This window comes from Buceros rhinoceros, unplaced genomic scaffold (assembly GCF_000710305.1).
Source record: "Buceros rhinoceros silvestris isolate BGI_N320 unplaced genomic scaffold, ASM71030v1 scaffold7463, whole genome shotgun sequence".
Lineage (NCBI taxonomy): Eukaryota > Metazoa > Chordata > Aves > Bucerotiformes > Bucerotidae > Buceros > Buceros rhinoceros.
Window position 1 is genome coordinate 15,685 of NW_010405300.1, and position 17,598 is coordinate 33,282.

A 17,598-nucleotide genomic window follows, 5' to 3' on the forward strand; every position below is an offset into this window, starting at 1 on the left:
AGGTGAGGTGATGGCAGTAGAAGCATCATACACAAAAGAAAAGACATGGACACGTTCCCAGCTGTTGAGTATGTAGACTTCATGCCGCAGCTAGCCCAGCAGTTGGGATGAACAATTTCAGAGAATATATTTTCTGTCTCTACAACTGTATTGGAGGATACTTGTACTGGGATTTCAAGTGACATGGTCTCTTACAACAAAATCAGTGAAGCGTTACCATTTGTAGCACCTTACCCTTTCAATAACCTTTTAAGGGATTGTGTAGTGGTTCAAACTGGTGAGCTGGTCTGGCATTAAAGTGTTTATTTACTGCTGGGTGTTTTTTTCAGCTGAATAAGTTACTCGATCCATGCAGAGGGAAAACACATTTAATTTGCCAGAAATATTTGGTGCTTTTTAGCTGATGTATCTCACCAAAAACTCAACCTTTGGAAGATACTCAGAAAAGAAAATTCAGTCCGGTCTCTAAATTACGCACTACCTAATAATGGTAGAAGGCAGACAAATTTTAGGTAGTTCAAGTGTTTGCAATTTTGTCATCTGGTCTGTAATATTCGTGCACCTCTGCCACACAAAAATCTGTTAATCATAGTGCCTTTACTGTGTAGCTAACATAATATGCATAAGGAATAATAAAGTTATTTATTTAGGATGCTCTCAGCTGTCCCTGTTATCTCATTCAACAGAACAGCCTGCTAGTGATGGATTTGTGCTAATATCAATTTATTTAAAAAAACCTGACAGGTAAAATAGGTTCCTTCATTTTATTTTGTTCTTGAAAAGATTCACTCCAGTAAATTAGATAAAATATTATTTCTGATATCTAAGAAAGGCATCCTTGCTCTCTATTGGCTTGCTCTTGTCTTACCCATATTTGGTAGAGTTTCTTCATGTAATCTGAGAAATTCTTTGTGCCATTGTTTTAAACATAATACAGTCAGGTTTGATGCAGTGATTCACTTTGTAGCTTATAGCAGCTTGAGGCAGATGAGATACAGTTTTAGCTTCTGCAGCAGAAAGATATTGAACTTGCCTGGTCCCTTTTCTAGACTGGTTCTGAATCATTGGTGCCATTGCCTGAATTACATCTTTGCAAATATATGCAAATACAGAGCATTGCCATATGGTCTTAAGTCCCCAGAAATGCTGGAGACCTTCTTGAATATCTTAGCTAACAGAATAGGAGCTTTTGTCTCTTCACATTTTATACACTTCAAAAGGCAGTATTTTTCTTATTTTTCTATGTATAATTTCTGAGGAGGATCCTACAATGTTTGAATTATAGTAAAGCATCTGCGAGATCCATGTCTGGGGGAGGTGTTGAATTTTCTGTTGCTGGATTGATGTTTTCATCTGCAGAAGGCAAGAGATCTTCATCTGCAAATTCTCTGGGAAAGCTCGGAGCAGCTGGAGGGTCCTTGACTCGTTTCCATGGTTTTCCAGGACATACAGGGAGAGGAGAGTCTGGGCGACCTGGCAACCCATGAAATAAAGAAGTAGCAGGAAGAATTAGTCGTTTTGCAGGTGTACTGCTTTCCTTTCTTGCAACCCCTGGGTTAACTAGCTCTGGTGCTGTTTCAGCACTGGATGAAGGAAGGGTTTTGTTTTGATTAAAAACCCATTCACTGGACTCCTCAGAAGATTTAGGGTTTGAATGTTTATGTTTACCATTTTACTATGGTTTTTTTTATGCCCACACCCATGGCCAGTTCTGTGCCCACAACCAATTTTATGCCTATGCCTTTTGTCAGACTCGTGATTCTTTTTATATCCATGCCCATATTTATGCCTATATTTATGCTCAGGTTCACATTCACCTTCTGGTTCCTGTCCACCATCTTTTCTCATTTTTTCACCAGGACTTTGACTTTCTTCTTTATTTTGAGCAGAGTGTGAAATTCCACTTGGCTGCTTGAAAAATGATCGGAAAGGTGTGAATCCAGGAGGCCTTCTTACAGCTACAGTCTGAAAAAACATTGCAATAACAACCATATTTGTTATAAGAACAAGAACAGTATCTTTGGATTTGGGAAATTCAGAAACTGGCTCATTGCAGTACATGAATCATTTACCAAAAGAGGTTTTTAGATTTTTAAAGTAACCTAAATTATCTTTTCTATTCTATGATAAGCATGGAAACATGAATGTCCTCCCAAACAACTCCGGAGTATTTTAGAAGTTATATGTTAAAAGAACAATTAATGTTTCACTGAAATTCTGCCAATTTAACATGGGAGTAATATTGTAGAGGAAAACATGTACTGGTTTTAATTTATGAACAATACAGGTGATTTCTAGACCTAAATGTCCCTGCATTTGTTGAAGTGTTACACTGAATGTATAAAATTGATTTATGCTAAAGGCTAACACATCTCTGAGTAGTCTGAATACCATAATATACAAAAGATCTGGGTCATTTTGTTAGATTAAATGTAACTATTCTATTTTTTGTTTTGAGATCTGGCATATGCATTTCATAAGACTGCTTAGAAAAAACATATACAGGTTAAAACTGACAAAATGAAACATTTAGTTGCTACTGAGTAGTCTCTATTTCCCCACCGCTGTTCAACTGGAAAACAAAGACCAAATGCAAGATGCACAGTCACTATCCAACAGGTTTCATGTCTGACCATTATCTAGCTGTAAATTGGAGCTGTTTGGAATGGAGCTGAATTTGAAAGTTGATGTAGATACAATATCATAGAGAAAACAAAGAGGAGAGACATTTATTAGTTGATGAATTCAAATGAGTGAGTAGGTAATTAATTATGAATGTGCTGAGCACAGTGAAAGTTACTGATTATGAATGAGAGTTAATCAGCATCACTTTATTCAGTGTATCTTTCTTCATTGGGGAGCATGGGAGTCCCTGCATTTATAAAAAAACCTGCAATCATCAGAACTAAAAAAGTTCTGAAAATAAAGAAGATTTATGTTCCATTCTAAAGTTTTCAAACTGACCGACCTTCATGGCAAATTAATCATTGAGCTGGGCAGGAGGGAAACTGAAAGGTCTTCCTGCAAACTGACAGCTCATAGCAGATCTGCTGCTTTATTAACATGAAAAGATTCGTGGATGCTTTTGAAATCTGGGGGGGCTTGATACTTCAGAGCTCAACTGATAATGCAAAGGAGTCATCAATGGGCAGGGCGTTCTCTCTGTCCTGTTTCCTCTGTGCTTCAGTGGACACTGTTGTCCACTGTCTTACCTTGTGCTGAAACTGACTTTGATGAAACAAGTTGCTTGACTTGTTAGAGAGGGAGGAGTGTGGCATTACTGTGGTTGTTAAAAGGACTATGTGTTTCTTCATTTTTGGTACAAAATAGGGGATAATTTGGAATGCATAAAGAGTTTAATGGCTGCCTTTGTTCTAGGCTCTACTTATGATGATGGGTAATGAAGAGGAACCATACCAGTTTCCGTCCTACAGAGCAGTTAACCTGGGGAAAGGTTTTATTCTCCCATGGGATCACGTAAATTTGTGCTTCACATAGCAATGGTGCCTGTCAACAGAACAAAATCAACACATTATGGCAACAAAACATCAGACACAAAGGAAGAGACTTGTGCATGAAAAAAAAAGATTTTTTAATAATACTTCTAAATACAAATATACTTGGAACTTTACCCAGATATGAAATCCATCTTAGTGATTGAGACTACTGTACTGGGACACATCATTGCTTAGCTTTTTGAGGTTATAGTATGTCTGTGCAAATTAATTCAGCTTTGAATTGGAGATTGGATCTTGAAAAATTGGATTTTTCATCTCCAGCACTTCTGGGGCACTAACTGTTTAATCTTCATGATATTCCCAAGAAATATCATTTGTCAATGGTATTTCTCCTACTAAAAATTGGGAAATTGAGATAGAGAAGGGCGTTTTTAAATCTATTTAGTGCCTGCTGCACTAACAGATTTTAAAATCTCACAGGTAAGCACTGTTCATATGGTGGGAAAAGAGAGGGAGGATAAAGCTTTTCTTTTCCAACCAACTTCCTTGCCAATGGTTTCTGGCTCTACCAGCATTATTTCCAGTGTCTGGAATATATTTTCCCAGCATCAGTAGCGAGCTCTTCAGAAACATCATTCCTTTGCACACCACTAACACTCCAATTTCATGTTTCACTCAGCTGCAAGTCCAAGGAGTCAGGAGTGTTGCAGCTGTTTCATTTTGCAGCAGCCACCTCCCCTCCTTTCTTTGATTCATTATTATCACAAGAATGTTCGTTTCACTTTACAGTGAGCGCTGACCCTGCAGCTGGAGTGACTCAGTTTAAACTTCATGTTTTACTGCCATTGTCACAGGCTTGGCTTACAAACAGTGAAAGGTATCCTTCTTGTTAAACAAAAGTTTGCTGAAAGAGGCCACAGAACTCGTGACGTGATTTTATTTCAGTGTTTACAATTTCTGGTGCAAATGAATTTGTCCATTAGGAACGTTACAGTTGGCAGCATCATTGTTACTTACAGTGTCTGGTGTAGTTTCACAGTCTTCATCAAGATTTTCAAGCTCTTTTTTTGAGCAGTTTGTCTTCCAGATTGGAAATGTTAAATGGTATTTTTTTCCTGCAACCACCTGAAAAATTAGCAAGAAGGCTTTCTGTGGTGAAGGCATTCTGTTGAAAAGGGTTCCCAGGAAAGATGTTTTTCTACAAGCTTATTCTGTTTACATTCTACAAATCCTGGCCACTGGGACAATGTATCTTAAGAACAATATTAAAATATTTGGTGGCAAAACTATCTGCTTCCAATCAACTTACTTATTTACTCCAGTTCCCACCCTCAAAAATTCCAGCATTGTAACTGAAGGAAACAGAAAGGTCAGAATAATATCAGGCCCACAGTTTTGGCTTTGTTTTATTGGATGCCTGTAGTAATTTCATTAAGAACAAATGAAATCATTAGAGACATCACTACAGAGAGCCAAATATGAAATAAGAAAAGTGGAGTGTTAGTAAAATGAAGTATGTGATGAACAGGCTCAGCTGAACGCGAATGTTTGCCAAATGCATTAAGGAGAGAAACTGCATGGGTTCAGGAATGTGCCTGGTACGAGTTCTCTTAGTACTTTTTACAGAGCCCAGGATGATTTATCTTGCTTCAGAGACAGCAGGAAAAACATGACATTCTGTCTCTTTTAAGTCTGTTTTGAAAATGTATGCATGCTAATATCAATCATGATATGAAAAGTGAGAAAGAAAAAGGCAGTCTGAAAGAAGGTTTAAAAGAAGCAAAATCACAGATATTATTAGTAAGACAATGTGAAACACTCAGGAAAACTCTTTTGTGTTTTTAGTGCCTTCTCCAGTAGTTTCCCCCCATGCTCAGGAGAGCTTGTTGACGAAGTATTTTCTGAACTGCTCCACTCTCTTATTTTCAGTTCTGTCCTAAATCTGTTTTGATATGTGGGGACAGTAAACAAGGCAAATGATAATGCTGACCAATATTTTCCTCTTGATTCCTTCTTTGTTCAGTTGTATTTATATATTGATATGCACAGATGTTCTCTTGTGAATCCAGCTGCAGTATTATTAGTAGCAGAATCACTATAATACAAACTAACAGATTTCTAAGGGAAATTGGGAAGACCCATTTCTTGAAGCTTACAGCTACTGCAGGGTGGACAGTGCTTAAAGTAACCTACAGAGCGTGGGTATGGTGGATCAAGATGGTAGTTTCTAGTTTTCTACTTCCAAAGTCTAAGGTAATTTACAAAAGCTAGTAAAAAATGGAGTAGATATACAAAACTCAGATACCCTAGGACTACCTTTTCCCCATGCTTTTATGTTGTTTTAAGAAAAATTTAAAAATATGACACGGGAGATTTTTAAATCACTTCTGAATGCAAGCCAAGATGGATACATTTTTGCAAAAAAAAGTGCATGGATATTTCAGTTGGCACATGTATCAACACTTAGAGAAAAACGTTATTTCACACCTAAATGCAAGCTTTAGCTAATATTCAGCTCAGAGCAACAACACTGTCATGTCTGTTCTTCATCCCTGTGTTATGTCCCAACCTGAACAGTTGCTGCTTCTATTTCTCCAACTTTATAGTAGAAATCATCATTGCTCTCTGCATTGTACTTTTCCATGGAAATCTTCAGTAGTTCCTTCAGTTCTGGACTGTCTGTTGGGATGGTCCTTGGACAGCCAGCGCAAATGGCAGGAATTGCGTCTTTGCCTGAAAGAAACCAACAACCTTCAGATCCAAGGAATAGAAGATTCAACATAGATAAAGGCTAGAAAAAACAGTTATAAGCCTCTGCATCAGCACCTGGTGTCGTATTGGACCTTTAGCAACAATTTTCTCATAGAAACAAGAATTGTGGGTAGCTACCAAATAAAGAGAGGGAACACCTACACACATAGAAGGACCTGAACCAGGTGAAACAAGAGGTGCGTGTTATTGGCAACGAGTGAGTGTGGTGAAGAATATCATTATCATTTCTTGAAGAAAAACAGGTCTGAATGGGTGAGAAAGCAGCACTTCCTACATGGAGTAGTATTATACTCCCTGTTCTAAAGCTTGAGAGCTGTGACAATCTGTGCCCAAAGAGATGGCTGTCGGAAAAATTGTCAATAATGAAATGATTTGGGTGTTTAACTGTAATGAACTTGTAAAGTTTAAGTAATTTATTTACTGGGGAAAAAAACCCTCTAACATATCAAACATAAATGTAGCCACACAATATGAAATATATACTGATAATATCAATAGGTGAATTACCAATTTTGGACAAAATTTTGAAGTCCACAGTTCCTTTGCCTATCAAAAGAATACATTGGAGCTCTTTGGAAAGTTAGAAGTCGTTACTTGTTTTAACAATGGGATATTAACTCGCTTGTCATTGCAGAAAATGAATTTTCTGGGACAGTTATACTAGTTGAATTTGTATCTGTTAAACTCCAAAGGAGAGTCAGCAGTCAGCTCCACGTCGTAGAAATTGGGCAGTGCACAAATGATAAAATGTAACTTTCAGCTGCTTGTGAAATACTGGTAGGAAGTGAAAAAAATCTGGGTTAACATTTCATGAAGAGGCAGTGCTTTTTTGCTCCCAGAATTGCTTCCTCTTGTTTTCATCTGTTTTCATCTCTTGCATTTTTATTTTGACTTTTTTTTACAATTGTAAAACCCCATTGAGAGTTGCAGAACTTTTAAAATGGATAGTGCCTACAACATACCTGGAAGCTTGCATTCACTTGCGATATCCACGATCTGCCCATGAATATTTTGATATGCTTTGGCTTCACATTTACCTACATGCTGGAATGAAAAAAACAAACCAGCTCCTTGTTATTTAGAAATAACAAATAACCTCACATCCTAATACCTTCCTACTAACAGAGTAAGCTGAGCATACTAATAATTCTGCCTTCCTTCTTTCAATATATTGGGAGCAAGAAGCCTGACAGACAGTCTGCAGAGCCAATAAATGGTCAGAGTTCAAAAGAACCATTCAGAGAAAATAAAACCATAAAAGAGAAGCTAAGGAACTGTTTGTATGTGTTCTTTACAGAAAGAAATGGGGAGATTTACAAGCCTGAATCCTATTTTATGGAGAACTCACTGGAATTTCTGTCTCAAACCGTAAAGACCAAAAAGAAGATTATGAAATTAATAAATCAAACAGAACCAGTTTCTTGTGTTTACTCAGGTGTTCTAAAGGAACTGTGGTAGATGACTTGCTTAAAATTGCCTTGAAGCCTGAGGGCTGGAAGAAAGCAGATGTTGATCCTGTTCTGTTTGAAAAAGGTTATAGACCCATAAAACCGATGTCTGTACGACTGAAGTGATTAGAAACGGTAATAAGGAAAGAACTAGGGGCCATGAATACATCAAGGAGAGACCGGGGGTTTTGTTGTAAACAAAAGTCGTATTTGGCAGATTTGTCAAAGCTCTTCAAAAGCATCAACAAAAATGGGTAAAGAGACCCAGTGATTAAGTATGTGTCATTTTTCAAAAGGGTTTCAGTGAAGTCCTTTATCAAAGACTCTAAAGGAAACTAATCAACTGCAGAATAAGAAAAAAGACTGCTACAATATAAGATCAAGATATCGGGGCTATGACAGATACCTGAAAATGTCATCCATCACCACCCCTGCTTAGTAGTGGTTTAGAAAAAATAATTTTAAAAAAATAATATCAGGGCTTGTTATCCAGATTAGAGAGAATGACTTGATGTCCCACTATAGCTCCGTGGTTCACACACATGATGACTGCTGGGTGCAGTTCTGGTCTTCCATTTAAAAAAGAATAGTACAGAGCTGAAAAAAGGTTTGAAACAATTTCCATGGAATTTTGTCATTCTAAGGTATGGAATAGTCTTGGAATATTGTATTCTAATAATACCCGTCAATGTTCTGCTAGAAAGGCTGCTGATGGTCTAAGGGGATAAGGGGTAATGATCCAGTCCCACAAACCCTGTGTGGTCAAAGCAGCATCTGAATGGGCATAAGGTTTAGGGGCAAGCGTGGGTGATGGGGAGATTTGCTTCAGGTAGTCTGATTCCCACTCTCCTGTTATTTACCACAGTGTGGTCATTCTTTCCTATTTTTTGTTGAATACCTCAGAAGCAGTCTTGAGACATCCAAGAAGTAATTTTCGAACAGGAGAGGGTCTTAACTGTCATACTCAACAGTGCACTTCCACTACAGCTAAACAGATGCGAGTCAGGACTCCTGTGGTTCCTCCTCTCCAGTGAGCACCACTGTTTGTTATGACTCTGTGTTCCTTTCCTCTGCCTTGTGTTTGCAGAAGATTTGTCTGACTTCACAGTGAGCTCATTCAGGGAGGTTGGTTGAGAGAGCAACCCTCTATTTTTGGTAGAGTTAATTCTGTTCCAGGTCAGGAAGTACCTGGTTTTGCAGCACTGTTTAGCTAGAATATGTATGTTTGGGAATAAACGTCTTTCAAAGCTCTCTTGTTTGGACTGTGGTAGAGGTTAAGTAATAACTCAGCTACTTACTTTTCTAAGAAAATATGTCTTAAGCTGGAAAAACGGTGCTAATTTTAATTACTGCTTTTTGGGTTGTATGAGTAACTCCTTGAATATCTGGATAGGAATTTCTCAAGGGATTTATTATTTGGGTGAGACTGTTTAGATCTATAGACTAACCTGTAAACACTTTAGTGGTCATCTTAGTCACCGATTCAGGAGAAGACATGGATGTTCTAATTGCATAAATAGATAGTTATCTAGAAGCATGGATTTAAACTTAATTCACAAAGCGAAGCAAGACTAAGTATCTTCTGCTGTCACATCTCAATGATAATGTGTTAATGTGGTATTTTCTTGATAAAGAGATTTTGAAGATTACTTACACCTCTAGAAGTGATTTTGCACTCCGGAGTTAAATCTTGAAATTGATCTTTGGAGCAATTAGTGTCCTCTATTTCATATTTAATTATGTAATTCCATCCAGCTACCACCTGGAATAGATATTTAGGAGATACGTTATGTAAACCAATACAAACCTGGAAATTAAACTATTAAATGTGATTAGTAAAGAAAGCAAAACTACTCTTCTAGTGCCTTCCATCCATCAAATTACTTTGCAGTCATCAAGCCATAGATTATTCATGGAGAGCAAAAAAATCTTGTCCTTGTGATACAAAAAGTAAACGAAGTCATGCATATATTAGAAGTACACATTGGATTTGGATTCCACTTCTCCTGGCAAGCCTGCAGCCTCATAATACTTGGTTTCTTCCACTTTCCTCCAAAGTACTGTTACTTATTATTCCCAGTGACAAGAAGCTGGTCCAGCTGGATGGCTACGCTAATACAGCTTGGCAAGTCCTATGTTCCTGAGCGTGGGACATAGTAAAACAGTATCTGAATAAGAAAACTTTATGCTGCTGGCATCATTTGTTATTGAGTGTTGTGCATCATCTACCTATAATTGTGTCTGCCTTAGGCTTTACCTTCCCCTGCCCGCTTTTTGTCCAGATTTGTGACCCTTTTTTTTTTTTTCCATTTTCTCTCCAGGAAGCAGTTCACTTTTTCTCGCTGTGGCTGCTGCTTCTCACCCATGAAATCTCCCCATGTCACAGTCTTGGGTCAGGTAGCATTGGATTAAAAAGGGGAAACAAGAATCACATATAGGAACTTTCCATCCCAGATCAGTTAGAGTGGAGGGCTCTGACTTATCTCTGTGGCCAGAAGTGACAGGATGGTTCTCTTCCCAGCTGCTGGATTGCACTCTGTCTGTGACTTTTTATCATGTGGCTTAAACGTTGTGTAAGCTTGTCTTTTGGCTGAGAGGAGCATTGCCATCAGTAAGGAAAAAGAGGACAGCCTGAATGGGTCAAATTGACATTAGACCAGAAGACACTTTTTGGCTAAGGAAATACATACACATTCAAATAAAAGGGCCTGTATTTGGTGTCAGGTTATACTAGTTAAACACCAAGTAAGAAACTTTGCCTTTTAATAACGTCACACCAGTCCATAGGAGCCTTTCGCAGGGAAATAATGGTTGCATGGAACAGTAGGTGACACGATATTTCTGTGACCTGAGCAGTCATTTTTTGCAAAGCAGATATTCCTGTGTGCAGAAACCTTTCAGTGACATGCTGGCTTTTTGTTTTTCTTACCCATTTTTCCTCTGTGGGCTTTATCCATCCTATAGCACATAGCAGCTGCTAACATATGGGTCCTATTGCACTGCAAAACCAAAAATGCCTGCTGCTGCTTGAGAGGCTGTGGAGTATCTGAGACATCTGTGCAGGCTGGCAGTTCTGGCACAGAACCTAGGAGAGATCTACTCCTGCTGGAGCTTCAGGGAGGGGCCAAGTGGAATACCCAGGAGCATCTGAGATGATATGAGGTGCCTATGTAAGCTCTGAATGCTAATAAACTGGTGCTAAACACTGGTTAGATGCAACTGCAGATGAAGCAAAAAATGTTTACTATCAGTCTATAAAGCTGACAGCCCTGAAAATTCAGTAGGTAACAATTTCTGATTCCTTATAAATAAAGAGAATTATTTTCAGGGTCTACATTATATCTGCATTTCGTATGCTTTTATTATGAAACATAAACCATATTAAAAAAAGAAACATGCATATAAACCAAGGTACCTGTGTTTTGGTTTGGGGTTTTTTTGTGGTAAATTTTAGAGAAAAATCATACACAAACCTGAATCTGAGCTTGTTTTATTTCCACAAGCTTAAAAAGCACTGGTTCAGCACTGTGATTGTTAAACTTTTGAATGGCTTGTTTCAGAATTTCTGATACTTCTGAAGTGTCACTTGATATAGGCTGGTAGCATCCAAGACAGGGTACCAAAGTAAGCGTTGCCTTTGGTGTAGCTGGAAAAAGAAACAAACAAACAAAATATAGGACTTCATGTAAAACAGCCTCATCTTTTAATTTTTCCTATCTGGGAGTGAGAGAAAAGGTTCAATGAGCAAGAACCTTTCCTGCTTTTTAATTGAAGTGATCAGCAAAAGCCACATTTTCATTTCAGGGCCTGCAAAGTCATTCCTTGTATTTAGAAACATGCTTTGGTTTGTGATCAAAGGGACCTTCTATGACATTAGGATCCTGGCATGGTTTCAGCAGTGAACTTCATTCAGGGAAGTGAGTTCAGGAGTCACTGAACCTCTGACAAACCTTGCATGTAGTTTTGACACCATTAAGGAAGGGTCATCTCTCACCCTTTTAGGGAAGAACCAGAGGAGACTACAACTAAGATGTTCCTCAGATTCTTTGCTACTCACCCACTGTGCACAGCTGCTTACTGTCCTTGCTGTGTTTTAGGATGGGGCCTTTGGCAGGAGTGTTTTGTCTCACCCATGAGAACTGCTCTGACTCTGAGCTCCTTCGGGACTGTAGTTGAACTACTCTACTGCTGTGGCGTTTGAACTCCCCCTGCAAGACACTGTGGCTGCCGGTTACCACTTGGTGCTACCTTTGTGCTTTACCAGCTGGATTGGCTGTGGATAGACAAGCTTGACGGGGATGCTCAAACTTCTGTTCCCTACTACTAATCCTATTAACTCTCTTTCCTTTCTAGTAATCATGGATTGGATTTGCATAAATTAATTTTATAGTTCAGTACATAAATTAATTTCATGATTCAGTGAGCTTGAGAATGAAAGTGGGACGATATGTGGTCTCTGGGGAATTGAAGTAAGATTTGTTTGCCTGTTCCTCAGATGGCGTAAACTGTCTTTGATGGAGTTATGCCAGCTTGTACCAGCCAGGAAACCAGTCCAGAGTCAGTCTGAACAAACTGTTCCACCAGGAAGGCTGAACAGTAGAGTACCTAACACGGTGGGGAAATCCCCCACCACTCTACTGTTTCGCTCTTTCTGTTCGAATCCTTTGGATTTGATTTGGCTCCCGTGTACATTTGGAATATCTCAGTGCAATACTATTTAGTCTTAGCTCTCCAAGGGGTACTTGAACAAAGTCTGGCCCTTCGTATTTCTAGCAATACATTTTGACTCAGTAATTACAAATATATTCATGTTCCAGAAAAATATGACCAGGTTTTCAGGGAGTAATCACAAAGGAGACAATAAAACAGCAGTGTACACCCAGTTCTAAATGATGATGGTCTCAGCGTTTTCCTAAGTGCTGAACAAATGTGCATCCTTTTTTAGAGTTGCTATATCTTGGTAAGAAGAGATGAGCTCCTTAGGCTGAATACGTGATTCATTTAATTTATGTATTTTTTTTAGCTTTCTAAGCAAAGATTCAAATGCAAATTTCCCATGTGTTCTCTGTGGGATTCACACACCTTTTGCTGGCAACTAGATGTCACCATTGCCCTACAAACGCCTCTAAACCAAGGGCGTTTATTCAGTGGCGGAACATGGAGTTTGTGTGTGCTGCAGTGCTGGGAAGAACACTGACTGAAGCCATTTAAGCTTTAAACAAGATAACTAGGAACAAAAAACAAAGACAAGCTGCCCAACATCTCAAAAATCATGGTGAATATTCCTGTAGTCAATATGCACTTTGCTCCCCACTACCCGTTAGATGGATATTTTAAAACGATCTGAGATATGTTACAGGAACACTAGGCATAGGCACACAGAGATCTCAGTTGCAAAGCTTTAAAACAATGTGAGCTCTTTCTAATAAAGGAAATTGCTATGTCAACATGCTAGCCAGAAATTAATGTCTTATAGGCAAGAAATGTAGTGCAACTTACTGTTACATCTAAAAGATACCACAGTCCCTCTTACATAATTTCATCACTGATACATTTTTATTTTATGAATTATTTTTTGTTCTTTTTTTGGTTGGGGTAAATATTTGTTTTGGTAAACTTAGAAATAATTTAGTCATTTTTAGTTTGGAGAACATTAAGGTACAATTTTGAAATATAAAGGTTTTTTCTAATAATTTTTTGACACAAATTTATACTTGAATAAGTAAGGACAGAAAATTAAAGAATGAGAAGTTGTATTTAGTCTCTAATTTACTGATATGCTTTTGGTCTTAAGCAAATTCATTTTAATTTGGTATAATTCCAGCATTTGAAGAAACTTAGCACGTGCTGGTTCTCATTACCTTAAATAGAAACTGCCACTGACTTAGCCTATATGTGTGTAACAGTGAAGTGAAATACTGTCTTTAACTTGTAGTTGCTTATGGAAGATTATTTAGAGTTGTGTGAGTAGAATCATAAGGAGCTCCTACCTTTAAAATTAATCAAAAGTCTCAGTATTGTATTTTCCCCATTCTTATTTGTCAGCATACTTCTGGAATGCTGCCCCAAACGTTACATACCTGGAAAAATTTTGCAATCTTGTGAAACATTACTTGTTTTCCCAGCATTATTCATGTGAACTCGAGCTGTGCATTCTCCTGTTTTCTGCAAAAACATATTTTTATATGTTATCTTAAAACTACTGAAGAAAAATAGTGTGGCATATTCCTCTGGCTATTGAACAAAGTCAGCAGTTGCAGTTGTATGTTTGTGGCAATGTCTGATTTGCTATTTTGTTACTGGAAAAAGAATGTTAACATTGATTGTGAGGAGAGAAGGGGATGAACTTCCATGTCAGTATTTTTGTTGGTGCAGGTCTGAAGTCAATTCTGTTGTTCAAGATTCCATAATACATGGAAAGTTTTACAGTACTCACATTCTCACAGTGCACATACCTTATGCTGAATTTATCATAAACCTTCATATTGAAGGGCTGAAATGTTACCTTCTGCTCCCGTTCAGGGTTATAATGGTAAACTCACGATTGTAACAGTTAACTTCAGAGTTGTAAATATTTCTGTGCTGTATGTTAGTCCTATAAGCTGTCAAAAGCAAGACAGCTAAACAAGTTAAATTCTCTACTGTATTTTTCCCCAGGCAACTGCAGTCCCGTTGCTCTGCTGACATTTCTGCAGAGAACTTTTCAAGAGGACAGATACTTACAGCCTCTGCAGGTACTTTGTATTCGCAGTCTTGCCAGAGTTTGTTTTCCTCAATGGCACAAGTGGTTTCTCGTATTCGGTATTTCACATAGAATTGAGCGTCAGGACCTGCCTGGATAAGAACAATATGTATGTAATTATTTTCACAGTAATAAATTGAGTGAAAAGGTAAGAGCTTCAAAAGGTAAATACTTGCCATTGGTTACCTTATATTTTATAGATTAGCTACTGGTCTCCACACAAGGTCTCCCAAATCTTGGTAGTTCAATAATTATCTAATCATGTTACTGAGCCCTTGCCTACAATTACAATATGTTGATGCAATAGATAGGGTTTGCTCAACTACCTTCATTTTAACTTGTAGTACCTACCACGCACTTTAAAAACAGAAAGAAGTGGTTGGGTTTTATACTCCTGTTTAGATGTACTTGCAAATTTGGGTTACTGCTTGGATAATTAGCATGGTTGTCAGCTCGGATTGTGCTCCTGTCTGACTGTCTCGCTCTCACACTTGGCTTCCTCCCAGATCTGACTACTTTCCTTCTGGACAACTCTATGGGCCGTCCAGAAACAGCAGCCAGCAGCCCTCAGGCAGCCTGGCAGTGCCCAGACTGCCTTTACTCTGTGGTGACAGGGTACTTAAGCTGCCCTGCCTGCTGGGGGAAAGGGGCGAGGAGGGCATATACTCTGGAGACAGCCTTTGGCAGTGCCAGCAGTTTTCTTATCGGTGTCAAAGGCTGAGATGCTCATGAGGGAAGCCTTGGGAATCCCGTCGGTTGAAATACAAAGTATTAAGCAAAGTTTGGCCTGGCCAGCAGAAGTGTTTCTGATGTTGGTAAATCAGTAAAGGGACATTTCCTCCTTGCCATAAACTGAGCAGCAAGCCTGTGCCTACAGGTAACATTAACACACTGCAAGGTTTGTGGTTCATCCTTTAGAGGATATATAAAGCCAGAATTTACTGCCTTTTACAGCCACTAAAAATGCCTTTTCAAATACAAGCACTGGCATTTGCTGTATTTAAAACACTAGTTATCCTCAAATGATACTGCTGGGAGAATCAAATGATAAGTCTTGCCTTAGTGGTACCAAGAAAGTGAAACTGAGCTGATGCAGGTGGAATATACTGGATTTATGCTGGTGTGGTATAATATTCGGTGTTCCCTTATTACTTCTTGTGTATTGCTACAACTACAAAGAGGAGTGGAGGTACCTGATATAGTGGTTGCAGGTTGTAAAACTGGATGAAAGGTTCTCTAAAAATATAATGGACTTAATCCTCAGCAGATATAAACTGATGTTTATGGAGATGCATCAGATTATACTATCTGGGATGTAGACTTAAAGAGAGCCAAATTCTGTTCTCTGTTACAGTGTTCTAAATCTGCAGTAAATTAGCTCAGTGAATAAACAAAATATGTGAGAAAAGACATTGTTTCTGTATGTTGTTTGTTCTTGGATTATTTCATTATTATTGTTATGAACGGCTATGCCTTTAACTGGGGCAGTCTTTCACTAGTCAGCTTTTATGTTTTATTACCTTATCAATAATGAATGTACATGAATATGTAATAACCAGCTATTTAATTAATGTATTCAACATTATGAGACTAGTGGTGAGTAAAATCTATACTCTTTTTAGAAAAAGAATATCAAATATGAGGAAATCTCGGCTGCAGATTTCTCCGTTTTTTACTTAACATCATAGTCAGATCAATGATTCAAAGTAAGAATTGATTTCAACCTCAAATCTTTCAAGAAAAGGAAAGATGGATATCTAGAGAAGGAAACATGAATAATTATTTCAATAAATATTTCTAAAAACACAACATTGTTTAAGGTAGAATACTGAAACTAATATCTGTCCTTTGGGAACAGCAGCCAAAGGAAGTCGGTGTTACAACTCTGATATAAAGGTGTTTGCATTTGGCTATTGTTAAGGATGTGTGTGGTTCACTGAAGACAGTGGGACTATTAACTGATTTAATAGTAGTCATATAAAGCCTTTGCCAGGTTTTAGTCTTTATCCCTACACACTAAATTCTCCCCAGTTTGAAACAGGAAAAGCAGAGGGTGGGTGCCAGGAGATATGGGTAGTTTACCGTTAGGCATTTAGCAATTCATGTCCCCTTTCTGAGGTCAATTTTTATGTGGGTAAAAGTGTCTTGTGATTTTAGAGTGCAAAATATTCTCTTTAATGCTGGGTTTCTTATGTTTGAGATCTGAAAATCCAATCCAGCAGATAAAAAAAGCTAATGTTGTTTTCAAGTAAAGTAATGCTTGTCATTATTATGGTAATACCATCCTTGTATGCCTCTCAGAGGTAAATACTCTTTTGTTAGATTAACACTATACAGAAGGACTCCAGGCAAAAAAAATCATGTTTCATTCTTTTTATCTGTCACCCAAGTTGACTAAAACCACCTAGTGCTTTTAGATAGATCTGTGACTCAGGAGTAGTGTCAATCAAATAATATACACAACAATTTCTTCAGAGTATTGACAAATTTTATCAGGTCATTCTTTTTTACGTGTGATACCAGCTCTTCCCAAATAAAAGCAATATTCAAGTTGTTTAGTAAGTGTGGTTTTACCATTGAACTGAAAACCTTACTGATGAAGGAAAGGGCTAGAATTCCCAACAGAGAAAGGAGAAAACAGAGTGGACTAGGAAGACCAATTGTATCAGTGATAGAAATTTTCTATTCTTTAGTCCTTGCATTAATAAGCAATTCACCAGCACACATAGTTCTGCTGATAAGAACATAATACACATCCCTGCTTGTCATGGTAACGAGTCTCTTACTGTGCAAGTAATTTCTTTGATTTTTTTAAAATGCTTTTGGAAGACACTTGGCTGTCATGCTTGCTCTCTTACAAGCAAGATGGAGATAATCTGATTCAGAGTGCATACACAAATCCAACGTTTGTTTTTGGGTTTGTTTTTTTTTTTGCAAAGTCTACTTACCGTTCTCATGGCTTCCATCACCACGTGTAGAGCAAACTGATTACCAGTTTCTCTGTCTCCATTGTATTTCTTCAGTGCTGTGTCGACAGCTTTAAAGACATCAGGGTCATTGCAGTCCGAAATCTCAAATGGAAGAGGGGTGGCTCTGCTAGAGAAAAAACCACAGCAGAGTGCTACTACAATGAGGAGCCTCATAATGTGATAGAAAAAGGGCCCCTAAAGTAGAAGGT

General features: G+C 38.1%; 1 protein-coding gene across 1 annotated transcript; it reads right to left on the reverse strand.

The window, feature by feature from the left end:
- Positions 1–1,279: 1,279 nt before the first annotated feature.
- On the reverse strand, positions 1,280–17,563 carry KNG1 (kininogen 1). The gene is given in 11 exon segments (XM_010133664.1): positions 1,280–1,672; positions 1,675–1,965; positions 3,418–3,507; positions 4,476–4,583; positions 6,028–6,191; positions 7,193–7,274; positions 9,333–9,440; positions 11,152–11,324; positions 13,759–13,843; positions 14,402–14,512; positions 17,369–17,563. Coding segments are annotated over 11 exon segments (1,800 nt in total).
- Between the last annotated feature and the right edge of the window lie 35 nt (positions 17,564–17,598).